The 26885-nt window shown below is 41.9% G+C and overlaps 1 protein-coding gene across 1 annotated transcript in view; it reads right to left on the bottom strand.

Annotated features, from left to right (window-relative positions):
* LOC124211845 (uncharacterized) overlaps positions 1-26885 on the bottom strand; it is a 62889-nt gene that overhangs the window by 9711 nt on the left and 26293 nt on the right. Inside the window, exons 2-3 of the mRNA XM_046611327.2 lie at positions 6358-6845; positions 5638-5939 (exon numbers count right to left, since the gene is read on the bottom strand). Coding sequence (XP_046467283.1) covers positions 5638-5939; positions 6358-6618 — 563 coding nt within the window. The 5' untranslated portion in view covers positions 6619-6845. The remainder of the gene's footprint in view (positions 1-5637; positions 5940-6357; positions 6846-26885) is intronic.

Genomic DNA, 26885 nt, shown 5'->3' with positions numbered 1-26885 from the left:
CAGCTCGCTCTCTTCGTGAGTTCATTACGGAAAATTTACAGGCACGTTGCCGGTCTTTTTTTTTTTTTTTCTGTTTACTTGACCCTAAAAAAATGCATTACGTACCAAATTTGCAAATTATTGCATCTAGTGGGGTGAAATTGCTATCGTTATTCGCAAACTAAACAAACTCTCAAACAAGACTTTTTTCTTGTGCGAAAATCACTTTGCGAGTAGTAAACGCGAGCGTCTCACGAACCGTTTCTATATCGGTACAGATCGCGTTTTTAGACCTGCTTCGGATAATTGGAAAAAAGTTACGCCGAGGATCAATCGAAGACGGAATTACCACCGGGCGCGGGTGTCGTCTTGATAGAATTTGAAACACCGAGGAGGATCCGTTACTCCTGATTCCCTCGATTCCTGCAGAGTACGTTTTGTAATTCCGTTCTCACGCGATTTAAATTAATCTTACTCAGGCGGTGTGGAATTTCAATTATTCCTGTGTCGCACGTATTACAATCTCAAACAGTTCCTTTCGTTTCGGAGCTTCGCCTCCGCCCTTTCAATAAAGGAGCTTTCAGCGGTATTGAAAAGTTACCGTCAGTTCGCGAAATTGCAAGGTTCCGATCCAGGTTTCAGCTCCAGTTTTTTCCTCAACATGGTAAAATTATTCATCCTGCGTACCGGGTATATTACATACGTCGCAGCTGTCAGTGCTCAAGGTTCGGTTCATATAAGCTCTTCGCATCTCTTTACGACAACTCCTACACAGTGAATAAATTATTCACGATCGAATTGAGCGGGTGATTTTGGCCACCTTTTATGCACGTCGAATTAGCAAAATTGTCGAAGAATATTTTAGACCGACGTGTCTGGATATGGAAATTTTGCTTTAAGCCTCAAAGATTTTTGATAATTAATTCAAGCTCATGACGGTGCAGCGGTGTGTCGGAGACGCCATACAGACGTAGACAGGTAAAAAATTCGCCACTGCCATTCGAGAAGGACGAGACCTGTACCGAAAATCACCGTATATTTTTTGCACGTTTATTTATATTCATGCATTTATTCATACAAAATGACTGTATTTACATCACGAATATATACAGAGCTGTGATATGTCATGGTAACGGACAAATGTGAAGCTGAAAAAAAATTCCACCCTCAGAGAAATGTTTGAATAAAATTATCGGTATCGCAATCAACCGCAGAATTGAGACCAGGCACTTAATTCCTCGTTTCATTTTCCAATTCTACGCTGTACAGAGTAATTTGTATTTTGTGGGTAACATTGCGAACCTATTCACACGCATCTTCTAGTCAAAGTTGCCGTTCGTTTCGAGAGTTTATTTGCTATCAGTTGAATGGGTTATACCTACGTGATATTTCCCGGTATATCGCACGTGTCGTATAATGGATAGACCGTATATTTATGCCGAGATGTGGAAATAACCTGTACTGAAATATCCTGCTGTGAAAATACGTTGGCGAGATACTGAGAAGTGGTGCAAGCTCTGTGTGAAGCGAGGTGGAAGGATCCTGAATTCACTGCTTCTGTTGTCATGTCCAGGAAATAACCGATCCTCGTCGTGATAGAAACCCTGGAAATGCGCACTACGATGTGTGGATAAATTCGGAGAAATCCTCTTTTTCCTTCGATCGTTCGTATTTATTTTCGTACCCCTCTTTTTTGGTGAAAAAGTATACCATGAAAGGAGAAATGCGAATTTCTATTTCCATGGAAAACTAGCCTTCTTTACGATTACCCGATATGATGCTTGTCATTTAATTTGGCAAAACCTGATTTCCACGAAGTGCCTTGGGCTTCTTGTATTCCAGAGAAAAACCGTGATAAGTTCGAGAATTCTTTTACCTCTGCCTCGGTGACTTGTATATCATGTACCAGTGCCCAGACATATTCTTAATATTTTTTATATTTTACTGGCAGTGACTTCGCCAACTCAAAAAGTAAATAATTTTTACCTTCATAATTCGTATAAGGAAGAGACGTTTCCCGACGTCTGCTCGCCGACTGAAACATCCTAGAATCATACGATTGACAATTAGTCAGTTCTGCGAACTCTCGGTTTGCGATGAGGTTGTAAGTTCATTGACGCGGAAGTTGAAAGAACTACTTAGGTGGGTAGTATTAAGCTCGTCGCGTCAGAGGCAGACGTCGAATCCTTCACCAGGGAAGGAGACTAAGAAAAAGAAAAAGAAGAAGAAGAAGAAGAAGAAGAAGAAGTAGTGGCTGGAATGACTGAAGGCCGTCTCTAAAAGGGATTTCGTCCTTAGAATGTCTTGACCGAAGAACCGGCAAGAGCGAAAAAGCGCGTGAAAGGTGGAAGGTAGCGTGTTGCTCCAAGTCCAAATCGATAACCTCAGACCAAGGTAAAAATAGCCTGTATACAACCCGCCGACCCACTTGATCTTCACGGCGAAGAGATGAAACCGATTGACAGCAGCTTTTAAGCCTTTGGACTCTCGACTTATCGAACGTCCGCTCTCAACTTTTGGCCCGTTGATGAAAGGTGAGAAAAATAGACGGCTGTACGCTTTCTCATTAGCACTTAAACAATAAGGCTACTGATCACGTTTCATGTGCAGCGAAGACGAGTAAGGAAGATTGAAACGATATAGGAACGGGTACGTGAGCTTGCACCGCATCATTAACCTGTTGCTTCGCTATTCACAACTGCGGCGAGTCGATCGTTTTTAATATCTTTCTGCTTGAAAGTCGACCGGAGTTATTTGCTCATCAAAGAAAACTTCAAAGTTGCGGATAGTTTATTAAAGTCGGGAAGCTCGACCGGTGCAACTACGTTTCTGAGTAAAAGTAGCGAAAAAAGCAAAGAATGTTCGTAATGTGACGCTTCCGAAAACCAGCACGGCGGCGTGTTTCTGCAAGCTCTGATGTCGAACGGAACGAGCTTCGGGCGTAATTTATGATATTTCTGAGATTATTACGGTGAACACGAGGCTTTATTCACTCCCGGTATCCCGTGATGCTGATTGAACGATTCGTGGAAGGAAACCATCGACGTGTACCGATGTGCTTCGGAGTTGGGTACGCAGACTTTCCAGCTCATACACGTGTAACCGCGAGAAATTCGAGGGAAAATGAGAGGAACTAGGAAATTTCCCCGACAATATCCCCGAGGGCGGTTTGTCGACCGTTCGATCCGGGGGTGTTCTGTTTGAAGAAAGCTTGCAGGGAAAAACCGGTGGCAAGCGGAAGGGGCGAGTCACGTGGACAAACATTATTATTTGATGGAATATAGTGAGGGGCGAACCGAGTAGCCTTTCAACTTCACTGAACGTGATTCCGTTTTTCAAAGTGCCACGAGCAATCGCCGGACATATTATTCCGAGACGTATGGTCGGGTGAAAAATCTGTCGGAACAGAAGTAGAAAGAAAAATGAAATAAAAAAACATACCATGAAGGAGCTTTCGAATTTTGACCGAATCTAATCAAGTTAGGTGTAATTAAAAAAAAAGTCTCTGTGGTCCAGACAAATATTTTGGACACTAAATTTCAACATTTTGCTATCAACGAATTCGCACGTAAAATAACTCTACTATTAGTTTTTACGTGTAAATCCACTTAGTCGTATGCAGTTTTAATGAAAAACAGATCTTTCTATTCGTTGATTAATTCCGGTAGATGAATATTCTTGGAGAGATTTTTCCGTTCGCCATTTGCAGGTGATTGAGTCAGATGAGATACATCCGTTTTAATGTACCTGCGATAAATTTATAATCCAACGAGACACAAGTTTGACTGTTATTCAACGTCAAGCTCGGAGGCTTTGTGAAGAATTTGAATTTGAAAAATTAAGAAATGGTAACAAATTACATTCATACTTTCTGATTACGACAAATTGCAACAAAAATTACACTTTCATTGGGGAAAGGTACACTTTGAAATTAATTACATTTTAATTAGAAAGTGTAATTTGTGTTTCATTTCGTGCAATTACATATGTAATTTCTAATTACAACGTAATTAAATGCAAATTGCAATCAACTGATGCACGGTACTCGTCCTGGGCTTTACGAACTGTGGAAAACGATCGGTAATGCGAGACGATTTCTACACCAGAAGGTTAACCTCATTACAGCTTGAGGGAAATACTCTACGGGACCAAGTTTCTCAAATTAGTCTAAATTCCAGGGTGATTACAGATCACAGAAGAGTAATTTTCACGAGGTAATTGTTCTTCCCGGGCTTGCCAAAGTCTTGCGAACCGTGGGTCTAAATTACAGAAGATTACAAAATTCACAATGGTGAAAAAAGATACAGTCGAGACTTCCGCATAAATTGGCTTCTGGGCATCTTTTAGAATGCCGATAACAATGATCAATCCCTTGCTTACTACTGTATTCCTAATTTCGTAAGAATTTATTCGTTAATAAAATTCTGGTATATTCTTTTTTCCTCCAGTTTCCGATTCCACGCCGGAAAGTCGTTAATTTTGAAAAATTGGTATATTTTCCTGCACTCTTTTACGTTTCGTCAGCCAGTTTCGCAGCATTTTCGATTCAAGCCACGGCACGGAAGGAGCAATGCTGACTTCCGGTGTACCACCGAACGGCTCTTTTTAAAAAACCCGACAGATCCGGAAAATGCACTTTGAAATTGCACCTCACGTATCGCCGATAAGTTCCGCCGGCTTCCGGAATTCAGTACATCTACGTTCCGGCTTTGAGATTCTACACATACCTAATAGGTATATCTACAATACAGGTTAACGGGATGCTGCACGTCTACACAAGACGATAAATTCTGCATCGCACGTACCTACTTTGTCTGCTATGTTCCTGAAAATTGCTCCACTCCGAGACTCGGAGCCGTTGACCTGACCTGAAACCTCCCTCTTATCTCTCCGTATACACTCTCTCGGGGAATCGGAAAATAGGATATTGACAATGGGATTTCTCACGAGGCGGATCGACGACCATTTCGCACCGTGAACGGAATGAAATTCCTAAGAGGTTTAAATTATTGGCGTCGATTACTGCAGGAGATCTTTACCTCGCTTTGCATTCCTTGCAGAAAGATTTTCGCGACAAAATTACTATTCTCATCGACTCCAGGTTGAAATTTCACGTAAGAATGGAATAATAACTTTCTTGACGATTTTCGATGAACGCATGCGGAGTAGGTGAATATAACTTGAAAATATTAGCAGTCATTCAATTCTGCATACACTCTGTTTCCGAGGGAGCGATGTAGTATGTTGGCTTGCCTATCACCAAGGAGCATAAATATCGGTAAAACAGACTTACGGAGTCATTACCGATTGAGTCGAGTCAAGTAATATAATTGCTGTAACGTGACTTTGGAACGCGATCACTGAACGCTTCCGCGTGGATTATAAACAACAAAACAACTGCTCGACCAAATCCACGCAACTTGGCAACACGGACAGTTTCAGCTAAATTGTGAGAACTTCAAAGGCGCTTCCTACCGATAACTTATATCGATATTTGTTCTCCTAAAGCATAGGCAACCCAGCATACAACAGCGTTTACTCGGAAACACCCTGTATAAGTATAATAGGAGTGTATTCTAGGTGTAAGATGAAAAGTGAATGTTATATGGATAAATCTGGATGTTTTTTATATTCTCCGAATAGAGAAAGGCGATTTACCTGTGGGACTGGGTGCTTCCGGTTACTTCGGCGTATATGAGAGGCGACAAGCCGACGACAATGGCGTAGAGCCAAAATACGGCAATGTATTTCTCAATGCTGCTATGGGTGATGATATTTTTGTAACGCAGAGGTTGGGCCAGAGAAGTGAGCCTGTCAACGGCGATGGCGACGGTAACGAGGACGCTGACACTGCAGAGGGTGATGACTATGCAGTAGGGGGCGATGCACAGGGAGGAAACACCGTCATCGGGTATCCCGGAAAGCTCGAGATGCATTCCGAAGGGCATGAAGACGCCGACCTGCGAGAATGATAAATACTAAGCTTGGAAATCGAGTTAATCAAAGAAACAATAGGTAGTAAATCGGGATGACTGAAATCATGGAAATCATCGCTTTCGTGGATTTCTAGTTTACCAATCAATATTCATTGATTTAAAACGATTCGCGACCATCTAGATGACCTCTCGTGATTCTGCCCAATCCAGAAAATCAGTGAAAATCATCCGGAGTCTTTGGAAATCGTTGAAAATCAGGGGTAAGATGCGAAATCAATGGAAAAAAAATCACTAATTGACGAACCATAAGTCATAATAAAAGAATCACGCGATAAGGTATAGCTCAATAATATCACTGAAAATCAATATTAATGAATTGGAATCGTCGATGCTATTTTTTTTTCTCCGTCGTCCGATTTGAAAATCAATTTTCGAAACTCACCCCAAGATCGCTAACGGCCAGTGAGGCGAGGAGGCAGTTCGAGGCTGTCCTGAGCCTCTTGTACCTGTAGAAGGCGGCGAGTATGACCGAGTTCCCGCTCACCGTTAACGGAGACAGTATAAAGACGACGGAAACCGCAAGGATCACTGCTACCGGGCTGGTTTCCGGTCGGCTGTCGACCCTGGTCACCGCCGGCACGAGGCTCGTCGTAAATTCGGCCATTATGGATGTCGGCAGCGTCTCCGCAGCCAGGGTTTCCATCTTATTCACAGGCGTTGCGATCGGCGCGCGATATTTTATCTTAGGTCGGATTTATCTCGTGGGTGAAAAACTTCGGGGATGACATTTTCCCCGGTTTCATAGTTCTTGGCAGTTTTTTAGTCCCGTATTTCAACCGACGTCTCACATTTTTTTACTCCCAATCGTAAGATCTTCGCTTTAGAATTCTTAGGTCCGTTGCATGGTTCATCCTCAATCTTCCGTTGGTTCTGGAATCAGCAAAAAAATCAGATTTTTAATTAGGTTTGCATCTGCAGAGTATATTATGATTAATAGCTTTGTATTTTCATATTTTAGTTGAATGTAATCCGCAACGATTAACGGGGATTAATATGGCCGGGAAGATAATTGACAAGACGAAGAATGTGAAGTTATAAAAACGTAAACGACCCTGCGTCAAGAGTGGCGAGACCTTGCAGTGACGCCCGTTTACCAATTAATCGAGTAGAAAGTTCATCACCTACAGTGAAAAGTTCAACCCCTGGATGATTTCAATTTAAAATCGCCATAGCTTGGAACTTATAGATTTAATTATACAAGCTCTAACGTTATACTCTGGAAAATGAGAGAAGAAAATTAACCAATAAGTCTACGGATGAAAAACAACCTAGTCTTTATTCGTAAATATGAAGGTCGAGGAAAATATCTACACCCATTGAATTGAAACTTATTGCCGAGAAGCAGCTGTGGCCCTGAGATCCCTGAATTAGGGTATAAAATCGCTTTCGGTTAGCGGCGAAATGTCTCATGATGATTAATGCACCGTATATATCGCATGCCCAGCGATAATACCGCGCTTATCAACTTAGTCTAAGTCGCTCACCCTGCAGCAGTCAAGAAAGCTCACGCTCCGACATCGAGCACTGTTAAATCGGTAATATCGTTTACCAAACGATGGAGGATTTGAGCCTGATCGTTAGAATAGCTCCCAAATTATCCCACGATGATCGGCTCAATGGATGCAGGAATAAAGTCAATGATATATTCATTCCTGTTTCAATCATTTTTGCGCAAGTTAGCCGATCACGAAAGCTGCTGGTAGATTTATTCGAATAGGAATTTTTTACCCGTAAAACTCCAGTTAATTCCATGAATTTTGAAGCACCGGGCTGTTTTTTTCCCCAAAAGAATTCTCGACTCCTCCTCAGTTTCATCACATAGAAAAATTGTCGTTGGATTACCGTTGAAATTACTTTATCGAGGAATCCGAGATTGTGGGATAGATATTTCCATGAATTGGTTGATTATCTTTGCGCTCGGCGGATCGGAGTTTGATTATCTTGGTCGACGGGGCGGCGAATGCAGCGAGACTAGCTAGTTGCAGCCTAGATGCGCTTCCGCTCGCTTGAACTGATAACTTGATGAAAAATTGAGATCAGTGGCTGCATCTCGGTTGGAAATAAATTGAGTTTTGAACCGTGAGTAACGAGCTAATTGGTTTGAGTTATACCCTGGAGCCTTGACCGAGTTCCCCTTGGGTATACTTGCACAGGTATATGTGTAAGGTATTTCCCTCCGTTATAGGGAATTTAACCAATTACCTCTTTCCGCATGCACACTTCTTAACGATACAACGTCGTTATAACGATGCAGAAGAGCGATGTAGACTTTCGATATCCAGCCAATAAGCGGATTAGGGATGAATGTTATTGAGCAAAGGTTAGAAAGACAGAAAAATCGACCCAAAAAAAAAAAAAAAATCTGCAACATTATCGTTTGCGTCTAACGACGATAGCTGTTATAATTTGAGATTTCGCGTGTCTTTTTCAGAGAATTTCCAGCGATTTTAATGAACGAGTAAAATGAGTGCAAAGACATTAGAATTTTATAAAAAAAACATCAGAGTCTAATCGTTTAGAAGCTTTCAAGTATAAACCCTTTTCTGAAATTGTTGATATCTTTGCGAGTGTTATTCGAATTGCATCAGATTCGTTATCGCATCACATACGGTATAAATATTTAATTACATAATTCGTGTCGAGCATCATTGGCATTTTCGAACGTACAGTTTTCTCTTTTCTCAGCTTTCGATTCATACGGTGAGTCCCGTTTATCCCGAAGATCCTTAATTCGGGTCTCGCCTAAAATAGCATCCGATGCGAATAAACAATTTCTGCACATTTTCTCCCCGCAGATTGCAGCCGATGGTTTTACGCAGAAAACGGTGGACAGTAATAAGGGTAAAGGACCGCACAAGGAAGTTGGGCATAAAAATTTCCACCCCGATGCAGGGAGTGCAGGCAGTATCCTGTTCCACATTCTCTTACTCCTCGAAGGATGCTTCCGCCCACTGTTTACTGTGCTCTAGTCTCCCGTCTGCATCCTGGATGCGCACGCGGGTTCAGCTTGGCGGTTTCAGCACCTACTTCAGCGAGTTTCTTACCTCTGTTGAGCGGGTCGTGGTTTCGCTCCTTAATTTTTACGACGCTAGACACTCCCGAGTATCGCCCATTCCCCGGAACTACATTTCCTTATACGATACTCGAGACGCGGGACGCAGCGATTACCGTTAAGCTTCTAGGTTTTTTCATTTTTTCCCATGGCTGTGAATCGGGTGACTGGAATCAACCCTTTACATTTTTTAGCAATTTTAATACGTAAACGATGTGGGTGGAAAATTACTCGAGTTTCGTGAAATTGAACCCCGCGGAGCCTCCGGGATACTAAATATTAATGAATTAAGGGGGGTAGGCATCGCGACAAATTGCGAAGTTTTTTGTTTCGATTTTTTTTTCTTACATTTTGTTACTACTATAAATATACATATACAATAATATTAGGCAGTCTCTTCCAAACATTTCGGCGCGAGTAAAACTGAAAAATTCGCAAAATTGAGCTCGGAGGGACGGGAAAGGCTTTTGAAAAATGTGGTAAAAATTCAATTTGCCTTTATAAACTACTAAAAAAATATGCGTAATTTTTTTTATTTCTGAGTTGTTTGTCACATCTTTGTCGATGACAATCAGTGGTATTCGTAAAAAAAAATATGAAGAATAAGGAATGATACTGAAAATTGAAGACAAACGTTTTCTCTAAACGATAACTCGAGAACGCGGTAAGACATCACCTTGTTCTTGTTTTTTTTAAATGAAGACACAAACTTTCTCTAAGAAGCAAATCAACGTCTGTGTCGAAAACAGTTTTTATTATTGTTGTTATCACAACAAATGTCATTTATTTTTCAATTTTTTTCAAATTTTAGCCGCCATTTTTTTATTTATCATGTTCCTTGAAATAGTTTAGGTTCAGCCTGTACAGGAATATTCTCTGTGCAGAATGGTGCTTGAAAATTGTCGAAAGCACTAACCATTGACTGGGAATCGTGGCAATAAGGAATCAACGCATGAGACGCGTGGTCTTCTTTATACGCCCAAATCACTCTTAAATATTTATATTTTTAAAACTTTCATCACTGAATTTTTCGGCCGATTTTCACGTGTCTTAATGAACAACAAATTTTTCCCGATACTGACACGCCAACTTTGAACACCGTTATTTGTAGCCTGATCGTTTCAGCGGGTTATATAACCGGGGAGCTTTTCCGACATGGGATTGAAGAAAGTGAGGGAAAAGCTGGTGTTCTCGATATTGAGAAAATAAGGAGCTTGATTCCGTTCTAATGGCAGCCCGCGAACTGCTCTCTCTCAAAATAGCTTTTCAAACTTTTATTTTCTTTTTTTAAGCTTCCGTATGTGTGCCATCCCGGATTGTCCAGAAGTGAGTAGTAAGCACGGCCGGAGTTGTGGCTCCAATAACGAAAGTAACGAAAAGCTTGCAAAGTTGCACAGTTTAACTTTTTGCACCGTACGCTGAGGGTTTTTTTTTTTTTCCTTCCTGCGATCTTATTAAATCGGCCTTTCAGCGAATTGCGAGACAAAGTTCACTCGTTTCTGCAAAAGACGATTCGGCGGTTCGGCAATTTCAACGTTACACCTGAAGCACCGCTTGCGAGCTTTTTGAAATCTTAAACGTATTATCGTATTATAATTAACGATACTGCATAAAGGGAAGAGGTGATCCGTTTCTGTCATCAAATTTACCGCTCAGTTCCTGCCTGCGCTAATATCTGAAAAATGTTGATGAAATTTTTTATACGTCGGTGCATCAAAGGGTTAAAAAAAATATCGTGTATACTCGCGGCTCGAAAATTCGGAAAAATATCCGCGTTTCTCTTTAGCAGCTTCAACACTTCGTCTTCAGGTTACAACCCTTCGGAGTTTTTGCTTCGGCGTTTGAGCCATTTCCGGCAATTTTGTATTTGGCTCTTGACCCACGCGATTCAGCTTAGTTTCCGGCCTCCGGGCACGAATTCTCATTTTTTGTTCACCCGGCGGTACGTTGCTCGAGGAACGTATCAAAGCTCCGAGTTCAACCGAGCTTTTTTGACTCCTCGTAACGTTTGTCAGTTTTCAAATCAGCTACGTGTCTCGGCATAAATTTCAGCTTTCGCTTTTCGGCCGTTTATAAACGTACCCGAAGTACGAGGTACCGACAAACTACAGATCCCACGGTGAGGGCTTATGGATGAATACCCTGGTGAAAATTTCTACTAGTACGAATTTTCAGGGAAATTAGAACATTTCGTATTATTTCGTACAAAATTGTAAATATGCAAAGTTTTTCCTAGAGAATTGTCAATTTTTTATTTTTTTATTGTAAATGCTTGTAGATTTCTTACTGAAAAAAATATAAACTTTCATGAAAATCTACAAGTTTTTTTTATGAAAAACTGTGTAAAAGATTGTACAAAACGTTCCAATATCCGTAAAAGTACGGAAAAAATCGTAGAATTTTCATTTTCACCAGGGTGAAAGCAGAAGTTTTTGCTCTGCAGGTAGCAGCTTCATTACTAATATACGCTTGATCTTCGAAAATTCCAAGAGTGCAAATATGTGTAAGACGCGTTTCCGGGATTTCGGTTCAGGCACAAAATATCGCCGCGTCTTCGGCTCTCGTCACCTTGGCAAAGTGAATAAGTTAGCAAGTTAGTTTCCGAGTTGACAAGTTAGTAAGCTGCAGATTTCCTCTCCAACTGTAACAGATCTTCCTGGCATACATTAGCCGCAATTGAATGTGAGCTTGGTATAATAAGTAGAAGAGCGGGATAACGCACGTTTGCAAATTACGGATTTACGGGTACGATATAGGTATAATACGTACGCAGTTATTTGGCGCGATAAGACGGGACAAGAGGATTTATACCAGCTGGTTTTATTGTCAACCATGCAACACGGGTCGGCTCTATCAGCGATCTCGACTCCTTATCGCTCCGCCATGCAGGAATTTCCGACATACCAGTCCAACAAGCATAACAATAAGAATCCATAAGCAATTTGTTGTAAATTCACACCGTTTTCCTTATATAGGATTACGTAGTTTTATACAGGCATTGTACTGGCAACGATAATTTTCATCATTCCGGCTGACAGTGCGATTGTTCTTTTTTGCATAAAGTTTACCGTGGATTGATCGTGCTGAGAAGACCTCGATCCGCCATTGATGTATGGTAAAACATTCAGCACTGATCAGGAACGCCATCCATCTCATTATCGTATAAAATATATTTAGACACGTCTCACCTTTCCAAATTGGAAAGCCTTGTCGATGTCTAAAGTCCACTGCATATAAGTGACACTTATTGACAGTGCAGTGAATGGAAGGTTCTCAAGTACTTGTAATAGCAGCTTTATTTCCAGTTTTTCTTTTTTTTAATTTCACCTCACTGATCCGTGGACGTTTGATATATCGTGTGCTTTAAATATTCGGTTGAAATTGAACGATAAAAAAGATGAGTTACGAAGCACGTTTTGTGCAATAATTCACTTCTCAGATGGTTATCGATGCAGGTGATTTTTGAAACTACAAAAAACCGGCATCACCGCCTCTGCTGCTATTCCATACTGAAAATAGACCACCATCTCACCGTCGGTCGAATTCGTCGTAATATCGAAATATGGTTACAAATAGCGTCAAGACTCACCTGTCCGACCACTTTGTTCGTTCATATAAAAGAGACATATCATTTTTCCGCTTGATTAACTGAACGTGAAACTAGAAACCAACCAGGCTACGTGACCTTGATCGTGTCAAAGTCAAGGTGTCCCGAGTGTCGGGGTGTAGAAGATCATCATCATCATCATCATCATCATCGTCATCGTCATCGTCATGACCATTAGCGTCGGCCAGCGGTTAGCGCAATCGCGTGAACGCGTGTAGCGAGACTCACTGTTATCAGATACTGATTAGTGGAATGAATATTCAGAGACGTGCAGGGAGAGTCTCATGCATTCGTAATTAATTCATCGTTGCGAGGACACGTCGAGTAAGGTGACACTGAGGATGTTAGGCGGGCAGGTAGAGCACGCTTTTCGTTTTCGTTTTCGTCGTCATCGTCGCATGCCTGACGTGTCATTTCCATGTGATAATTTTCGTCCGTGCATACGACGCGACGGTAGAATAAAGTAGTAGTACGAAATACACGTGGAGGACATGTGAGCAACGGGAAAAGCGCGTGTACACATACACTCAGAATTTGCATGTCAAGCGTACATATCGCATAAAATATGTACATTGTTGATAGATCAGCATTTGAATACACATAATAGATATGTTCGAAGTGTAAACACCGGCGGACTGGAAACAATTTTGCCAGTCTTGTTTGCGGCTCGATTGCCAGATCGTTTCATCGTTTTAGCACGGTTATGGTGATTGGTACTGACAATGTGAGGAAAATCCTTTCTCAAACAAACTCTGTTCTGCGCGACTTTGAAAAACGACGTCGACATTCCGATCAACGTCAAAAGGAACAAAAAGAATAGGAGGTTGGACAGAAAATGTTGTTTCATTTTTAGAAAAAGCATTCACTCTAACATCATTTAGCGACCTTGTAATCTACCATGTCTGTTTGGTAGATGGGTTTTTCTACTTAACCCGTAAGTGGGTCTTTTCCGTGTCAATTCAATAAATAAATAAATTATAAGCAGAGTGCGCAGAGTCACGTTGCACGACACGTGTGTAGTACAGGATCCGCTGCGTGTGTTTTGTTATTTATTTTCCCGTCACCTTTTCTCACGTTATCGTTAGATGAAAAATAACCTGAACGAAAGAGCAGCTTTTGTCATTCAACTGTGACGCTCACCAGGCCGGCAGACAATGCAATTAACTCGACCTGCAGAGGGGAGGAAGCTTCTCCATGCTGTCCTCACAATCAGATCATCGGCTGAATTCCCTCCCCAGCTATCGAACCCTCAGTAATATCCTGTCATCCTTTTTCTTTCTTTCAATTGTTGTTTCTGGATCCTCTGCAGATTTTTCCGATAAAGAAGACCAGGATATTATTATCCCGAGGGAGTTGACCTGGTAAACTGAAACTGGACAACAACACCGTGCTCCGGAAATCCGTAATCGATCCTGCATCGAGTCTATAGCGTTTTTTTTTTTTTTAACCGAGAAAATTCTTTTACGGATGGATGTATTTTGCCGGTGTTCTAGATCTTATCATTGTGTGTATCTAATCGGGAGTTGAGTTCGTATGAAGGTTTGATGAGCGAGGTATGGAATCCGGTTAAACTTGAGGGTTTCGTCGTCGCGCAAGTCAACTTACTTACCCGACAGATATATATCCTCATTCTCGTCTTTGGTGTAACTTGCCAAGGGAATACGAAGCGAGCATACGTCGCTCGACGTTGTTATTTCAGTGGTACGTATACACGTTAGCCGCAGAGACGTCCGATATCTCATCCTTCGAAAACGCCAAGCTCGTCTTCTCGTCTAATGGAGAGAGTAACGTAAGCACGAGCTTTCAGCTGGGCACGCGTTAGACGCGCCAGAGACGAAGATTGGGTGCGACGGGTGGTTCCTCAGGAATCAGGTCACAGAGGAGACGAGATATCCTTTTACGAATTTCAGTCGACGTGAGAATTTCGGTCCAATTTTTACCGCGGTCCAACGTTATTATACTCATGGCAAAAAGGTGGACGAAAATCGATTGACTATTCAACGTCGTGCCGCTGTTGGTCTCAAGAGGGCGTCAATGACGATTCGGAAAATTGACTTTGAAAGAAAGTATAAGTGTGAAAAGCCGGGGGCGTTCGGCGGATACAAACCGTAATGTAGGCGGTAATATGACACCCGTAAAAAATGAAAAATAAAACGTACATGGACGCGAATATGGGGAGAGAGGATAGAGGCGCATGGTTTTTTTTTTTTTCTCTTCGATGATGGATGTGGAGGCAGTATTGTTATGGGACACGATGCGACGCCACACTCTGCAAGGACAATTTAAATTCAGATAAAACCGCGCTCCCTCGTAATCTTGTGGGTTATATATATTCATAAGCCTCGAGGTCTCTCTTGGCTGTTGCATCGTAATTATTTAGTCCCGGCAACTAACTAACCGAATTATTACACGTTGCCCGAGGCGCGGTGAACGAATGTCAAAGTCCATCCAGCAAGTTACACTCGCGACTTTGGACCACGCGAGTACGAAAACTTGGCAGGCTCACTTTGACACGACATCCGAAGTCTCGTCAAAAGGCAAATTCGGGACTGCAGGAGGAACGAGGATAAGCTTGGCTCGAGGGTGGTTTCGGGTTTGCATGCAGAATAGCTTTGAACGGTTTACGGAGGTTTGGTTACATCAGACTCAAACGCGCCTTCCAGGCATCAGGCAGCAATGAAGCTCCGAATGGTAATGACTGAAACCGCCCGCGTGGATTAATTATCACTGTTTATAACACGAACTACTGTTAATACTGCGGTAAGAGGGAGAAGGGGCCGTCAAGACACCACCGTCAAGAGTAGGTATAATTAACCAGTGGCTGTAGCAACAAACTCAGGTGTCTGTACCGGGTCTAAGGTGTTGGGTTTCTAGACTGACATCGAAAGCCTTCCCCGGGATTCCGTTCATCTAGTTACGGGCTGAAAAATGAATGAGGTTGAAAACCGATTCCTCGTATTGGTTGTACGAGTTTTGTCGAGGTCGATTTTATCGATTGACGAGGGGCTTAACCTTCGTGCTACGACATACGTGGCTCTGGTGCTGCCTTACTGCATACAAAACCGCAATCTGATTCCGACTTTGACAAATGGATTGACTGAAGGTTGTCAAAAAGAAACCATTTCATAAATGATCTTTCTTACGGTGTAACAGCGTTTCTTTTCATCGCACTACTCGACGCATCGGTCAGAGTCACAGTTAGTGCATGGAAGCAAATCTAATAAGCTACGGGTTCTTCGCAACGTGTCGAGGAGATGAAAGGTGCTTGGATTTCTATGTCGCAATGTTTTATCGGGGTAATGGCGATGGTTCAGGGGGTAAAATGAGAAGAAAAACGCGTAACGCGTGAGGTGTGGAGCACGTTTTGACCAGTAACTGGGTTTCTCTTGAAACTGAACACCGGCGTTACCAAGTGGCTGAATTCACCTCAATCCGAGATGTGTGAGAACACACATGTCGATACGTGGGCGGATGAGACGCGGTGAAGTACGTCGAGGAATCTGGTATTCCGCGAAAGATGGACGCGCAAAAATGCCGACACTTTGCAATTCAAGAATGCGTGTAACACACGTTCCGTTTCTTCGACGGCGTTCGGACGCCGATCGATCAATCATCAAAGCTCGGACATATAACTCACCCGCTTTTATCACCAGCAGACAGTAGAACGTTACGGTGAGTTTCTCTCTTTGAAATTTCACACGTCAAATTAGAAGCTGGTATCCCCGATCCACTGTCCTCTCTGATCAATTCTCCAAAGGTTCGTACATTGTGAAAGAGACTTCAGGATTCGCGGTGTGAGTACGATCGTCACATGTTATCCTCGCGTTCCAATCCCTCAGAGAGAATTATTTCGTGCCTAATTCCGAGGCTGATCCGGATCAAACTTTGACAACTCGGATCTTGCTGATTGCGAATTCGAAGATCATTTTGCGTCAGGTTACAGACATGATTAGGCGAAATAATCCGACGACCGGTTCTGAAAAGACGAAACGGCCAATTATCCGCAGCAGCGTCAAACTGCACAGCGATTAGCGAGCAAATTGACGATGGCGAAGGAATCTGAGCAAACACATCAAAACTTCTGAGATCCTTGCTGCAAGATTCTTGGATAAACAGAGTGGCCCAAGTTAGTTCGCGACGTTGGATCTGAGCTTGGTATGGGGCATGACCAAGTTTGCTTGATACATTCAGCGGTCGACGAGACGGGCCAAAGTTCGCTCTAATGAATGTGCTGTACAATGCATGCCGTGCGATATCTCATTGGCGGAAGATCACGGAAGGTTCGTTTCAATTTTGAACACGCAAGGAGTGTCCGCGTCGATATCTCCACATATCAAATCCGGAGAACTTACTCGATTAAATTGTTCGCCAACATTTCCTCTTCCCCATCTCACGCTGATATATGCCTGTAAAAAGTAAGAAAAGTTACGGATTTTTTCACTCTTCTTTTCACCCCCAAATATCGACAGTGTACCTCTTCGAAGTCGACATTGACACGTTCTTGAAAAACTTTTCATCTTCCTTCTACTGCGGTTTTTATCGTATTCGTTCCAATGATAAAAACTTTCCTCAGGGCTTGCGAGTCGCGGGAAAAAGATGATTTTGTCTCGAAAATCGGTCTCAATGTGAGAAATAAGAGTTAAAGAAAGGTCGAACGTTTTTAGCTTTCCACTTTTTTCCCAGCGCCCGACAAAGGCATTCAAAGAAATTACCAACAGCTCGAGAAAGCAGCAGTTCGCACTGAATTTTTCATTGCAACACAAGCATGAGAGGCCCGATCGAATCCTGATCGATCCTTTCTCGAACGACATTGAACGGCCACCCTCGGATTGCTTGGCCGGGGTTGAAATGGATGAATTCCAATGCTCGAAGGAGGGGAAATACTTGGGTAGAAAAGAGCCTAATCCGAAATTCCGCAAATTTGTGAATTAATTAACAGGCGCAAGAGCCGTATTCAAATCCCCAGGACAGCCGAGCGGCGGCTGAATTAGAACCAAATTTGCAAAGAGGAAGGATTCAGAGAATGCGAGCGAATCCGTCGATCTTCCTTATCTCAGATCCTCCGAGGAATCGTTCCGAGATTCGATTCTCCATGTCCTTAATTTCGAAGGAACAGCGAGTGGCCTACAGGAGCCTTTGCTTCCGCTTTCGTAGGTGTTCCCAGGTCACAAGGCATTTATCTCGAGTCACGAAGCGTGCGCAAGTAGGTACGGATCGAGGATAGACTGCAGCACAAACTCGGGGGAACGCGGCGATGCGCAAGTGAAAGGAAAGCCTCTGAATATTCCAGTGGATATAAATTATTGCCAGAGAATTCGCGTGCTCGTACATAAAAAGCGTCAATATTTTAGAATTTCCATCTCCATTTTAAGTGCTTTATATGCACCTATAGCATACCTAAATTGTCAATTGACAGGAAGATAGACGGCTAAACCAAATCCTTTTTAGTCGTGTGAACAAGTCTTCGTAACTCATACGTTTAGTCAGGCAAGGTTTCACGTGAAAAAATTTCTGAATACTCGAGTTTTTAAGCGACTCGAATAACGGTAAGGAATAAAGAGATTTATAATTAGAATTCCAATCTAATGTTCTATGTAGCTCCAAAACACATATAATATATATATATTAGTGGGATTAGATATGAGTGTAATTTAATTTATCGATGTACTGTGACAAGGATAATTGATCGATCATAGAGAAGCACGAGAGTGACATCGACCTTACAGGTTTTCGTTATTTAACAGCGATTACAGGCAACCACCCCGAAGACTTATAAAGCCACGTTGCAGCACCCTTTGAGTGATGAAATTGGCAGGCTTGTTATAAAAGCTCAAAGAACCGGCCACTCGCTGTGCAGGATAGCTATTCTCGGCCCTGTCGAGCAGTAGCAGACGACAAGCAAAAAGAAAAAAATCATTGAAGGAAGAGAAAGAGAAGTAACAAAAACACAAAGTGAAGACTGGAGAGAAAAACGCTTATACGTAATACTCGTAGCTAACGTCTTGGACTGGGTAATTTCGTTATTCATCGGTAATGGGCTTAATTGCAAGTGGCGCAGTACTGGCCCATTTATTACAGCATCGTACAGTCGTTGGTTGCAGGTTCTTCAGTATGATACGAGCTTCAATTAGCGAGAGCCGGCTGCGGTTAGGATGCAATTTTAATACCAGCTATAAACAGTGAAAACGCTTCACCAGACTATTCGAATGGGTTTAAATTGATTTTAATCCACAATTCTTTCATGCCTGTATGCGCAGATTTTCTCTACAAAGAACGGAAGTGCAGAGGATCCAATAAGATCGGGCTACCATTGGGCTTCCGTACTTTGGCATCTTATGTCGATGGTCGGATTATCGGCAACGATTTTGAATTTCCATAAGATTACACTTTTTTCTTCTTTTTTTTTTCGAGCAACCGAAGCCATCTGTGAAACTCGTAAAGTACATTGAACAGACTTCAGTCACAATGTCTGATTGAAACCCGGCTTAAAGCAGACTATAATATTACAGAACACAATTGCGTAACGGAAGCTCGCCGTGGATTCGAGCTGATTTGTTATTCTGGCATAAAGGAGGCTGGAGGAACTGGAGAGCTGGAGTATAAAATGAGGGTATGAGTTGAGGCTGCTAAATGGGGCGTAATGAAATGTCAAGCGACGAAATAACGCGTGCATCTCCTCCACCTTCCGATCTTTGAACACTAATCGGCATCTGATTCAAACTGCTGTTTTTGAAACTATTGACCAGGTGCGTGATCACGTATGGATGTGGAACGGATCGGTAATTAATCTATAAAGTTCACGAAGAGGATGGCGAATTCCACGTCGCTAACGACAACGACTTTCCCGTACCTACAACCGTCACGCACTGAATTTTTGACCCTGCTATCGCAAAGGTTGAAGTTTACTACAAGAGAGGAAAGACACTTTGAGCAAATGGTGCTTCTATGAGCGTCAAAGCGAAAAGGGCCGGATTATGTCTTTGTACGGAAGGAAAATCAATCTACTACAACCTCGGAGATGATCGTTTTTCATTCCCATGTGAAAGCTCGTACCCTAGTGGATTCTACTCACGCTCCGTGGCAGTAGAATTGTCACTAATATTCCAGCAGTGGAAGCAAAACTTGTTAAAAATAAACGTCGGATCTAGAAAAAGCTTTTGCTGATCGGTGAAGCCGAAGATTTTGCGTCGATCATCAACCACCGACACGATACATCCTTCCCTCTGAATCGTGCAGACAGTATCTAATGGCATAGGGGAGCGATCATTAGAGTGAAAAGCTCAAGTCAGGCGCTAATAAATTTCTGCTTAGAGAAAGTTGCGCGGTGATGCTGTGAGCTCTAATTTCTATCCACCTTCGTTCCTTTGTTTACCTTTCCTAAATAGTTTGTTCCCCCTCCTTAGGACGATCCAATCTTTCGGAGAACACGTAGATTCGCGAAATTTCAACCGTCGGTGCACAAAGTGGAGGATGTCTCGCGTTTCCGTTTTCAAGGTTGCGGGTTTCGCGTCCGTCACGTGGCTTGGTGATAAACGGGTATTAATTGAAGCAAGGGAAAAAGCAAGAAAGGGTTCGCGTCCTTCAGGGTGTGTATCCGCTCCCGAGGGAATTGAATTCAAGAAACGGCAGGCGCAAGTTCGAATTTCTCGCACTGTGCGGTTCGCTTCCCATCTTGGTCACGTAATAATGTGATGTGGTAGAGTCAGCAGATTACCTCCGTTTGTCGACATTCTCTTCCTTGGTTCTTCCGCCCTTTGGTCACAAGTTACGTAATCTGAGATCGAAAAGACCTTCTGCACGCTCTCACAAAGCTCTTCGAGCTTCCTTATTTCGCAGAATATGTTGATGGAATAATTTGCTTTGCCGGGCGCGCTTTACGCGATCGGCAAAGGCTTTTTGGTAGGTGACTGAAGAATTAATTCACTTTACGTACACCTTAATGTGATTCGTAGAAAGTTTTCATCTTTACTTGATCTTGCGGACGGCGGTCGAGAGATTTCATTCTTAGAATATAAGCTTCCAGCACAGTAATAACAGACAGAAATAAAAGAGGTTATGCAGTGGAATTGAGAAGAGTCTCCGGTTTTGTGGCCATAAAAAATTAATACTTTCCAGTATTATGATAAGGTGGAAAAATTTTACGAGAAATATATCAACATGTTGTAATATTACGATGGCGGTCATAAGAAGATTCAAGTATTGAAAAATTTATTATACACAATAAAAGAATTCGAACTCATTGGCGGATTAAAAGTCATACTTTTTACACGATTCTTATCCGATGCATAATGGTCGTCACAAACCGTCCAGTTAATCAATGAATACCAAAAAATTAAAAAATGATCCTTCCATCATTGTCACGTAGCGTTTTTGATTGTAATTTATTCACCGTAGTTAAATTTCGAAATCGTACATTCAGCGGAAAAAAATGAATCCACGTAATCTAATTCAATTCACGCCACGTTTGTAATCACGGCTCTCCGTAGATTAGCAGAAGGAGAATTTTCGCACGCTAATACTCGTACGTAAAAATCGTACGATAAATATCTTTTACCATTCGAAACGCGATATGCGATTTGTACAAAGTAAACTTTTGATTTCGCGGCAAATTGCGAAAAGGAGAATTTCACGATTCTGTATACGCGGCGGAATATTCGTTTCTTGCACGTGGAGACCCGGCGGCGCCTAGCGTCGCGACGGCAGCCTTGAACTCCAGGCACCACTGCTCTTGGTTCTGAACTACACTGGGTCTCCAGCTCGATCGAAGGCCATGGCTACCGCCTGCATGTGGCTCTGGCTGACAATCAGAGGCTATTTCATCCAGCAGTGAATAATTCGGGGATTAAAAAGGCGAGTCACCATCCGCCGGATTACCCGCAGAGTAACTCGAGTCATTAGCGAGTCAGGATTTCGTTCAGACCCTAAAAGAACTTTGAATATTTTCAGACAAGTTTCACGCCGTTAAGGAAAGCGCGGCTTTGAGTTCATCGAGTCCCGATCAGCCAACTCGATTAGCTCACTTTCAACGGGGTTCCCCACCAACAAGGGGAACGTTCAGCGGGATCTCTGTCGCAATGCGGAACTCCCGGTAATTCCCGGAGAGAGACTGACGGCTAGACTTCTATTTAATTAACGTATTTAATACGACGATGATGGGGTTTGACGAGGCTGTCACACGGAGTTATTATATCCCTGTGATCAGGTCAAAGGTGACATTTGCACACGTCAATTCTCAGCAGTCAGACATCTTCACCATCTTCATTCACAGCATAAATCTAATTTCCAGACTTCAAAGTACTCCAAAAGAATTCCGATTACCTCGAAACGACGAATGGAACACGTTTTAAATCTTTCTGACCAATCGTAAGCTTCTTGTATTTAAGCTTGAATAATCCGTTTCACAATCGCAAATCCCACCGCTGTCACCATTTTAAGTACAGAAAATTCACGCTCCAGAATCAACGTCGCGTACCATGAACAAGCGGTAATTACCTATAACTTTCGTACCGTTAACTTATCCGCATGCACCGGAGGGTGAAAATAGCTTTCGGAAAGCGAACAATGGTCCCGGAGGTCAACGAAAAAGAAAATGTGAGATTCTATCTCCCGGCTTGAAGATGTATAGCCCGGAGTTGGCCAGCTGCCCGATGCACTTGACCCCGTGTCCTCGGGTGACCCGAGGAGCTCACCCAGGGTCAACCTTATGCTCGTCGATTTTTCTACCAGTTAGCAACACCGATTACATCGTCGTCCATGACTCGATTTTCCATCATTACAGAAGTACGTAACATGTAATAAGACTCGATTTGTTGTTGGTTTGTGGATTTATCGACACCATTAACCGAACTCTTCTACTCGTCTACTTCACTCAACGGCGATTATACTGGCGAAAAAAATCGCAATATAATCGCAAGTCGCAGGCATAAAATGGGAAACGGATATTGAAAAATTAACGGAGCCATCTCGACGCTTCCGAACCTATTTCCGAAGGGGCTGAAATTTGGTATGATAAAATGAGAAGAAAATTTTGTTTCGACGCCGAGAGAATTTGATCAACCGAACACGCATGTTTTTTTTTTTTTTACAGGGGAACGCCGAGTTTTCTTTTGCTGAAATTTCTCGCTGTCACGACGATGATAAAAAAAAACAAAAACAGTCAACTTTACTGCAAAAGAAATAAAGATAATAAAAGTCGCAGATTCTAGAAAATTTTTCAATACATCATTTCCAAGAATCGTGAAGCTGATATTCTCGACAGAAATTCACCAAATCTAATTCGAAGTTCATCGCCGCAGAGATTAACGTAAACTTTTCCTTGCTTCTACGAATGTCTGATTGAAGTACGTAGTTTTCAACGTTTCAATTCTCTACCTCGCGGAGCTGGGAAATGAAGTTTCGCGATGTTCGAAAAACTCCGTAGTCCGCATCGTTTAAAATTCATTCAGAAGATTCTTACGCAGTATAGGAATTCGATGCGACAAAATTCACCAGCGAAACGGAAGGTGATTAGAATCAGTATTTTTCCCCCCATCGCACAGATTTTTTCCCGACGAGATTATTCAGCCTCGTTTCTTCTCCATCCTAAAATTTTGACAAAATATTTCTGATCCCTCAAGGATTACGTAATATTATTCAAATGTCAGTAATTTCCTTAGCCTTTCAATCCACTTGATCGACCATTCATCGGTTCATCACAGCCGGTCAGCAAATGGAACATCCGACATTTCGGGCTGAACGTAATTACATAACTTCCCACCTGGGAGAGTAGAAGGTAATCTTTTTTTATTGTAAGGCATTATGCAACTCGGTTGAAGTGATTTACATTTATGAAAATGTAGGAGAAATTTTTCTCTGCTCGTTGACGCGTGTATATTTCTTTACGAGGCGATGAAAATTTCGCAGACAAGTAAGATTGTACGTTTGTCTTGAAAACTTGCGCACATTCCTCACTTCGATTATATATTTCACTCCTTAATCCCGTCTGCAAGACTTTCGCGAGAGAAAATTTCAACTCGCATAAATTTCTGTTTTCCGCACCTCCACATACGCTGCACATCTCCAGGGGTTCGGTAATATTAATTTAACAAATGAGCGAGGAAAAGCGATATAAATACGGATTTCGAGTGCCACAACTCCGATTGGTATTCCCAGATTACGTGGCTGGCCGGTGGCCAAATCTCTTTTATCTCATATCCTTTCTCCGCCCGGTTTTCTTTTCATTTTTCCTACGATTTCACCCGGCGGCGTTGGTCGTTTTTGAACCTTTTTCTCATCCCCAGCAAAGATAACGCCCCGCAGACTTCAATGCAAACTCCCGGCTCCAGCGGGCACGAAGATAATAAATTCTTGAAAATTATTATTAGCCAAGTGAAAATGGTAAAGTAAACAGACTCTTAAACTCTACAGCGAGTAGAAGAAAATTACTCGCCGTTTTACGGTTAGTAATCGTCTCTCGATGCAGTCTCTTGCCTATGTAATAAAATTTGCCGCAGCTGCATCTAGACGCAAAAATGCAAAATCACAAATTTATCACCCGTCATCGCTTATTCGCTGCTCGTTTCGAGTGTTCAGCGAAGTATGGAGTAGTTTTATAGGACAAGTTACTAAAGCAAGGAATGAGTCGAGCTCAGCGAACTTTAGTGGTGGCTAGAATAATCAATGCTTCGATCAATCGAGTCCAAAAACAAAATAAACCAACACGACTCGAATCAATCGGTGAAAATTAATCGATCAATCGATTATTTGATATTTTTTTTAATGAAACGTTGCGTATGAAACCAATATTTCATTAATTTCAGTACGTAGTCTATTAAACAGCTCAAAAGTTTTTTGATAATTTATAGTTTCATTGAAAGTATTTAGTCTTCATCAAGACTAATAATCAAGACAATGATAATAATTCATACTTTGATCATCCAAATCGATATTGTATTGCATCGTTAATGGGAGTAAAAATGAAAAATCCATTGTGAAGAAAAAAAAATCAAGTACCGGTCGATTAAACGGGAAAAAATAATCGATTATTTTTGGTCGTTCTTACTTCGAACAGCCGTCAGGAGTTCTCTGTTGGACAAAATTGAGCGCAGGTTCTCGACATTTAACCAAATACTCCAATTTCTTGACGTCTCGCGGCACTGACCTTAACATCATTTCTCCACTCTAATATTATCGCACCGGCTGGCAATGGCACGGATGATAAGGCCGAGTTTGATACGTGACAATATTTAATATATGGAGTTTATTTTCGCCTACGCGTCGGCGTATGCATCTGGTTCACGGTGACTGCAGGCCACGGTTTGTCGGGTCGATCGTTAGCAGAGGCGACGGTTTGACACAGAATTCTTTTTCTACTAGCCACCCATCAACGACTCACGGTGTCGTATCGTAAATCGATCTAAACCGATCGTAAAATTATTTCCTGAATTGTGTGCGAGATTCGCGTACATAGAGATGACATACAGAGTGTTAATTACGGTTATTAAACGACCGCTGCTGTCAAATTTTGTGTTTTATTCCGACAGTCTGATTAAACGCACCCTTTTGTCGGGTTTCTACCCACCCGACGCCTACAATTACGTTTCAAACACGACACGGGATTTAAACCTGTAAAAAACAAACAAACAAAGAGAACAGGAAACAAATTGGAAACTGACGATACCATCTCGAGTTTTATACAGTATATGAGAATAATTCTGTTCAATAACTTCTAGAAACGTGAGATTAGCTGCCATTCGCAAATCCGCCCACTATACTCGTATTTTTCCAATGTTTTTCTGGATTTGCACGTTGATTGGGTATACTAAGAGGAAAGAAAAAAAAAACGTATCGCTGCCGAAATCTCTCGGGAAACAAAGTTTTCCTTGACTAGCCACGCGTTACAGGGACAGTGAGTGTAAAAGAAAAAAAAAAAAAAAAAAAAAACGGAGTAAACGAGGAAAAACTTACAAATTACTCGAAATTTCTAAGTACGTTCAACTTTGACCCAGGATTATATTAAGTTACCGGTTTAGACATCCTTCAGTCTTTACAGAAAATCTTATTTGCCATAGAATTTTCCGTATTATAGGTGGTGCCTGCCTCATAGAACGTGTAATAAAAATTGTGACTACGTAAGATAAACGTGAGCGAGAAAAATTGAGCAGGATGAAGAGGCTAAGGATTCAATCCCGATGTAAAAACGCTACGGATAATATGTATACATATGTATAAGCACATCGTCGATCGATCCACCTTCCAAAGCGGTGTCGCCTCAGTAATCATTTCAACTAGAACGACACCCACCCACATTCAAATTCTCGTTAAATCGGGGGAAATCCTGCGTTAATAATGACGCTTTACGTAGATCGTTGCATCTCACGTGTCGGTTTATTTCACCCCGATAACGTGAAAGCTACGACGTTTTTTATTCAGCCTCAAAATTTTAGGCGTTCTAAAGGGTGGTTCGACACTTTTTCGGGATTTCGCGTTTCGACGAATGGCGTGAAATTGAGCAATTGACATTTTTCTTTTCTCAAACTCTCGTTTACGCTTTACAGTAACTCTGAATGTTGTGGAAAAAAATCATAACTGAATTAAGATTTTTCAATGGAAAAAGTCTTCGAAGAAGTTCGCTAGTTTATGGAAATTCAATGAAGAAGCTCAAGATTTGAAACAGTCTTACTGAAATATAAAATGATCGATTGAAATTTTGAGCTATACACACACACACGTACATGTATATATTTGGAACATATATTATATGACGAACTCGTCGACAAACGATTAGACATTATATCGTCTTCCGAAACGTAATGAGTGCGAGATATCGAACTTCATGTACCGATAGAGTGTGTAAAAAATTTAGCAATACCGTCTGAGAGGATACGAATGAAAAACGTGCCGCTGAATGACGAATGGGAAATAATCTTTTCTGTGTCGAGTCTGAGCTCGGTGTTACAGAGAGTCCATGGCTTCTTTGCCGGCGATCACGTAACTCGCGTTGACTGTGTGAACGGAGAGACGCTTAGGGAATTCTAAAAGTACGTATCTAGGTATGAGAAAGGAGAATAGGAGGAGAATAAGAACACCGTAGCTTTTCCAGCCAGTAGGTGGAAGCTTTCGCTGGAAGTCGATATCCGCCAATTGGTCGAGACGCGTTAAGAGGGAGAGGAGGAATTAAACTTTCGTCGGATCACATCGCGCGATTGACTTTTCTAGTCCGGGACGAAATTCAAATCTCGTGCCTAGTATGAATGGTTCTTCTTTTTACCTT

Source organism: Neodiprion pinetum, chromosome 2 (genome assembly GCF_021155775.2).
Source record: "Neodiprion pinetum isolate iyNeoPine1 chromosome 2, iyNeoPine1.2, whole genome shotgun sequence".
Taxonomy (NCBI): Eukaryota; Metazoa; Arthropoda; class Insecta; order Hymenoptera; family Diprionidae; genus Neodiprion; species Neodiprion pinetum.
Note: the sequence above shows the minus strand (reverse complement) of the source record. Positions and strands in the feature narration are given on the sequence as shown.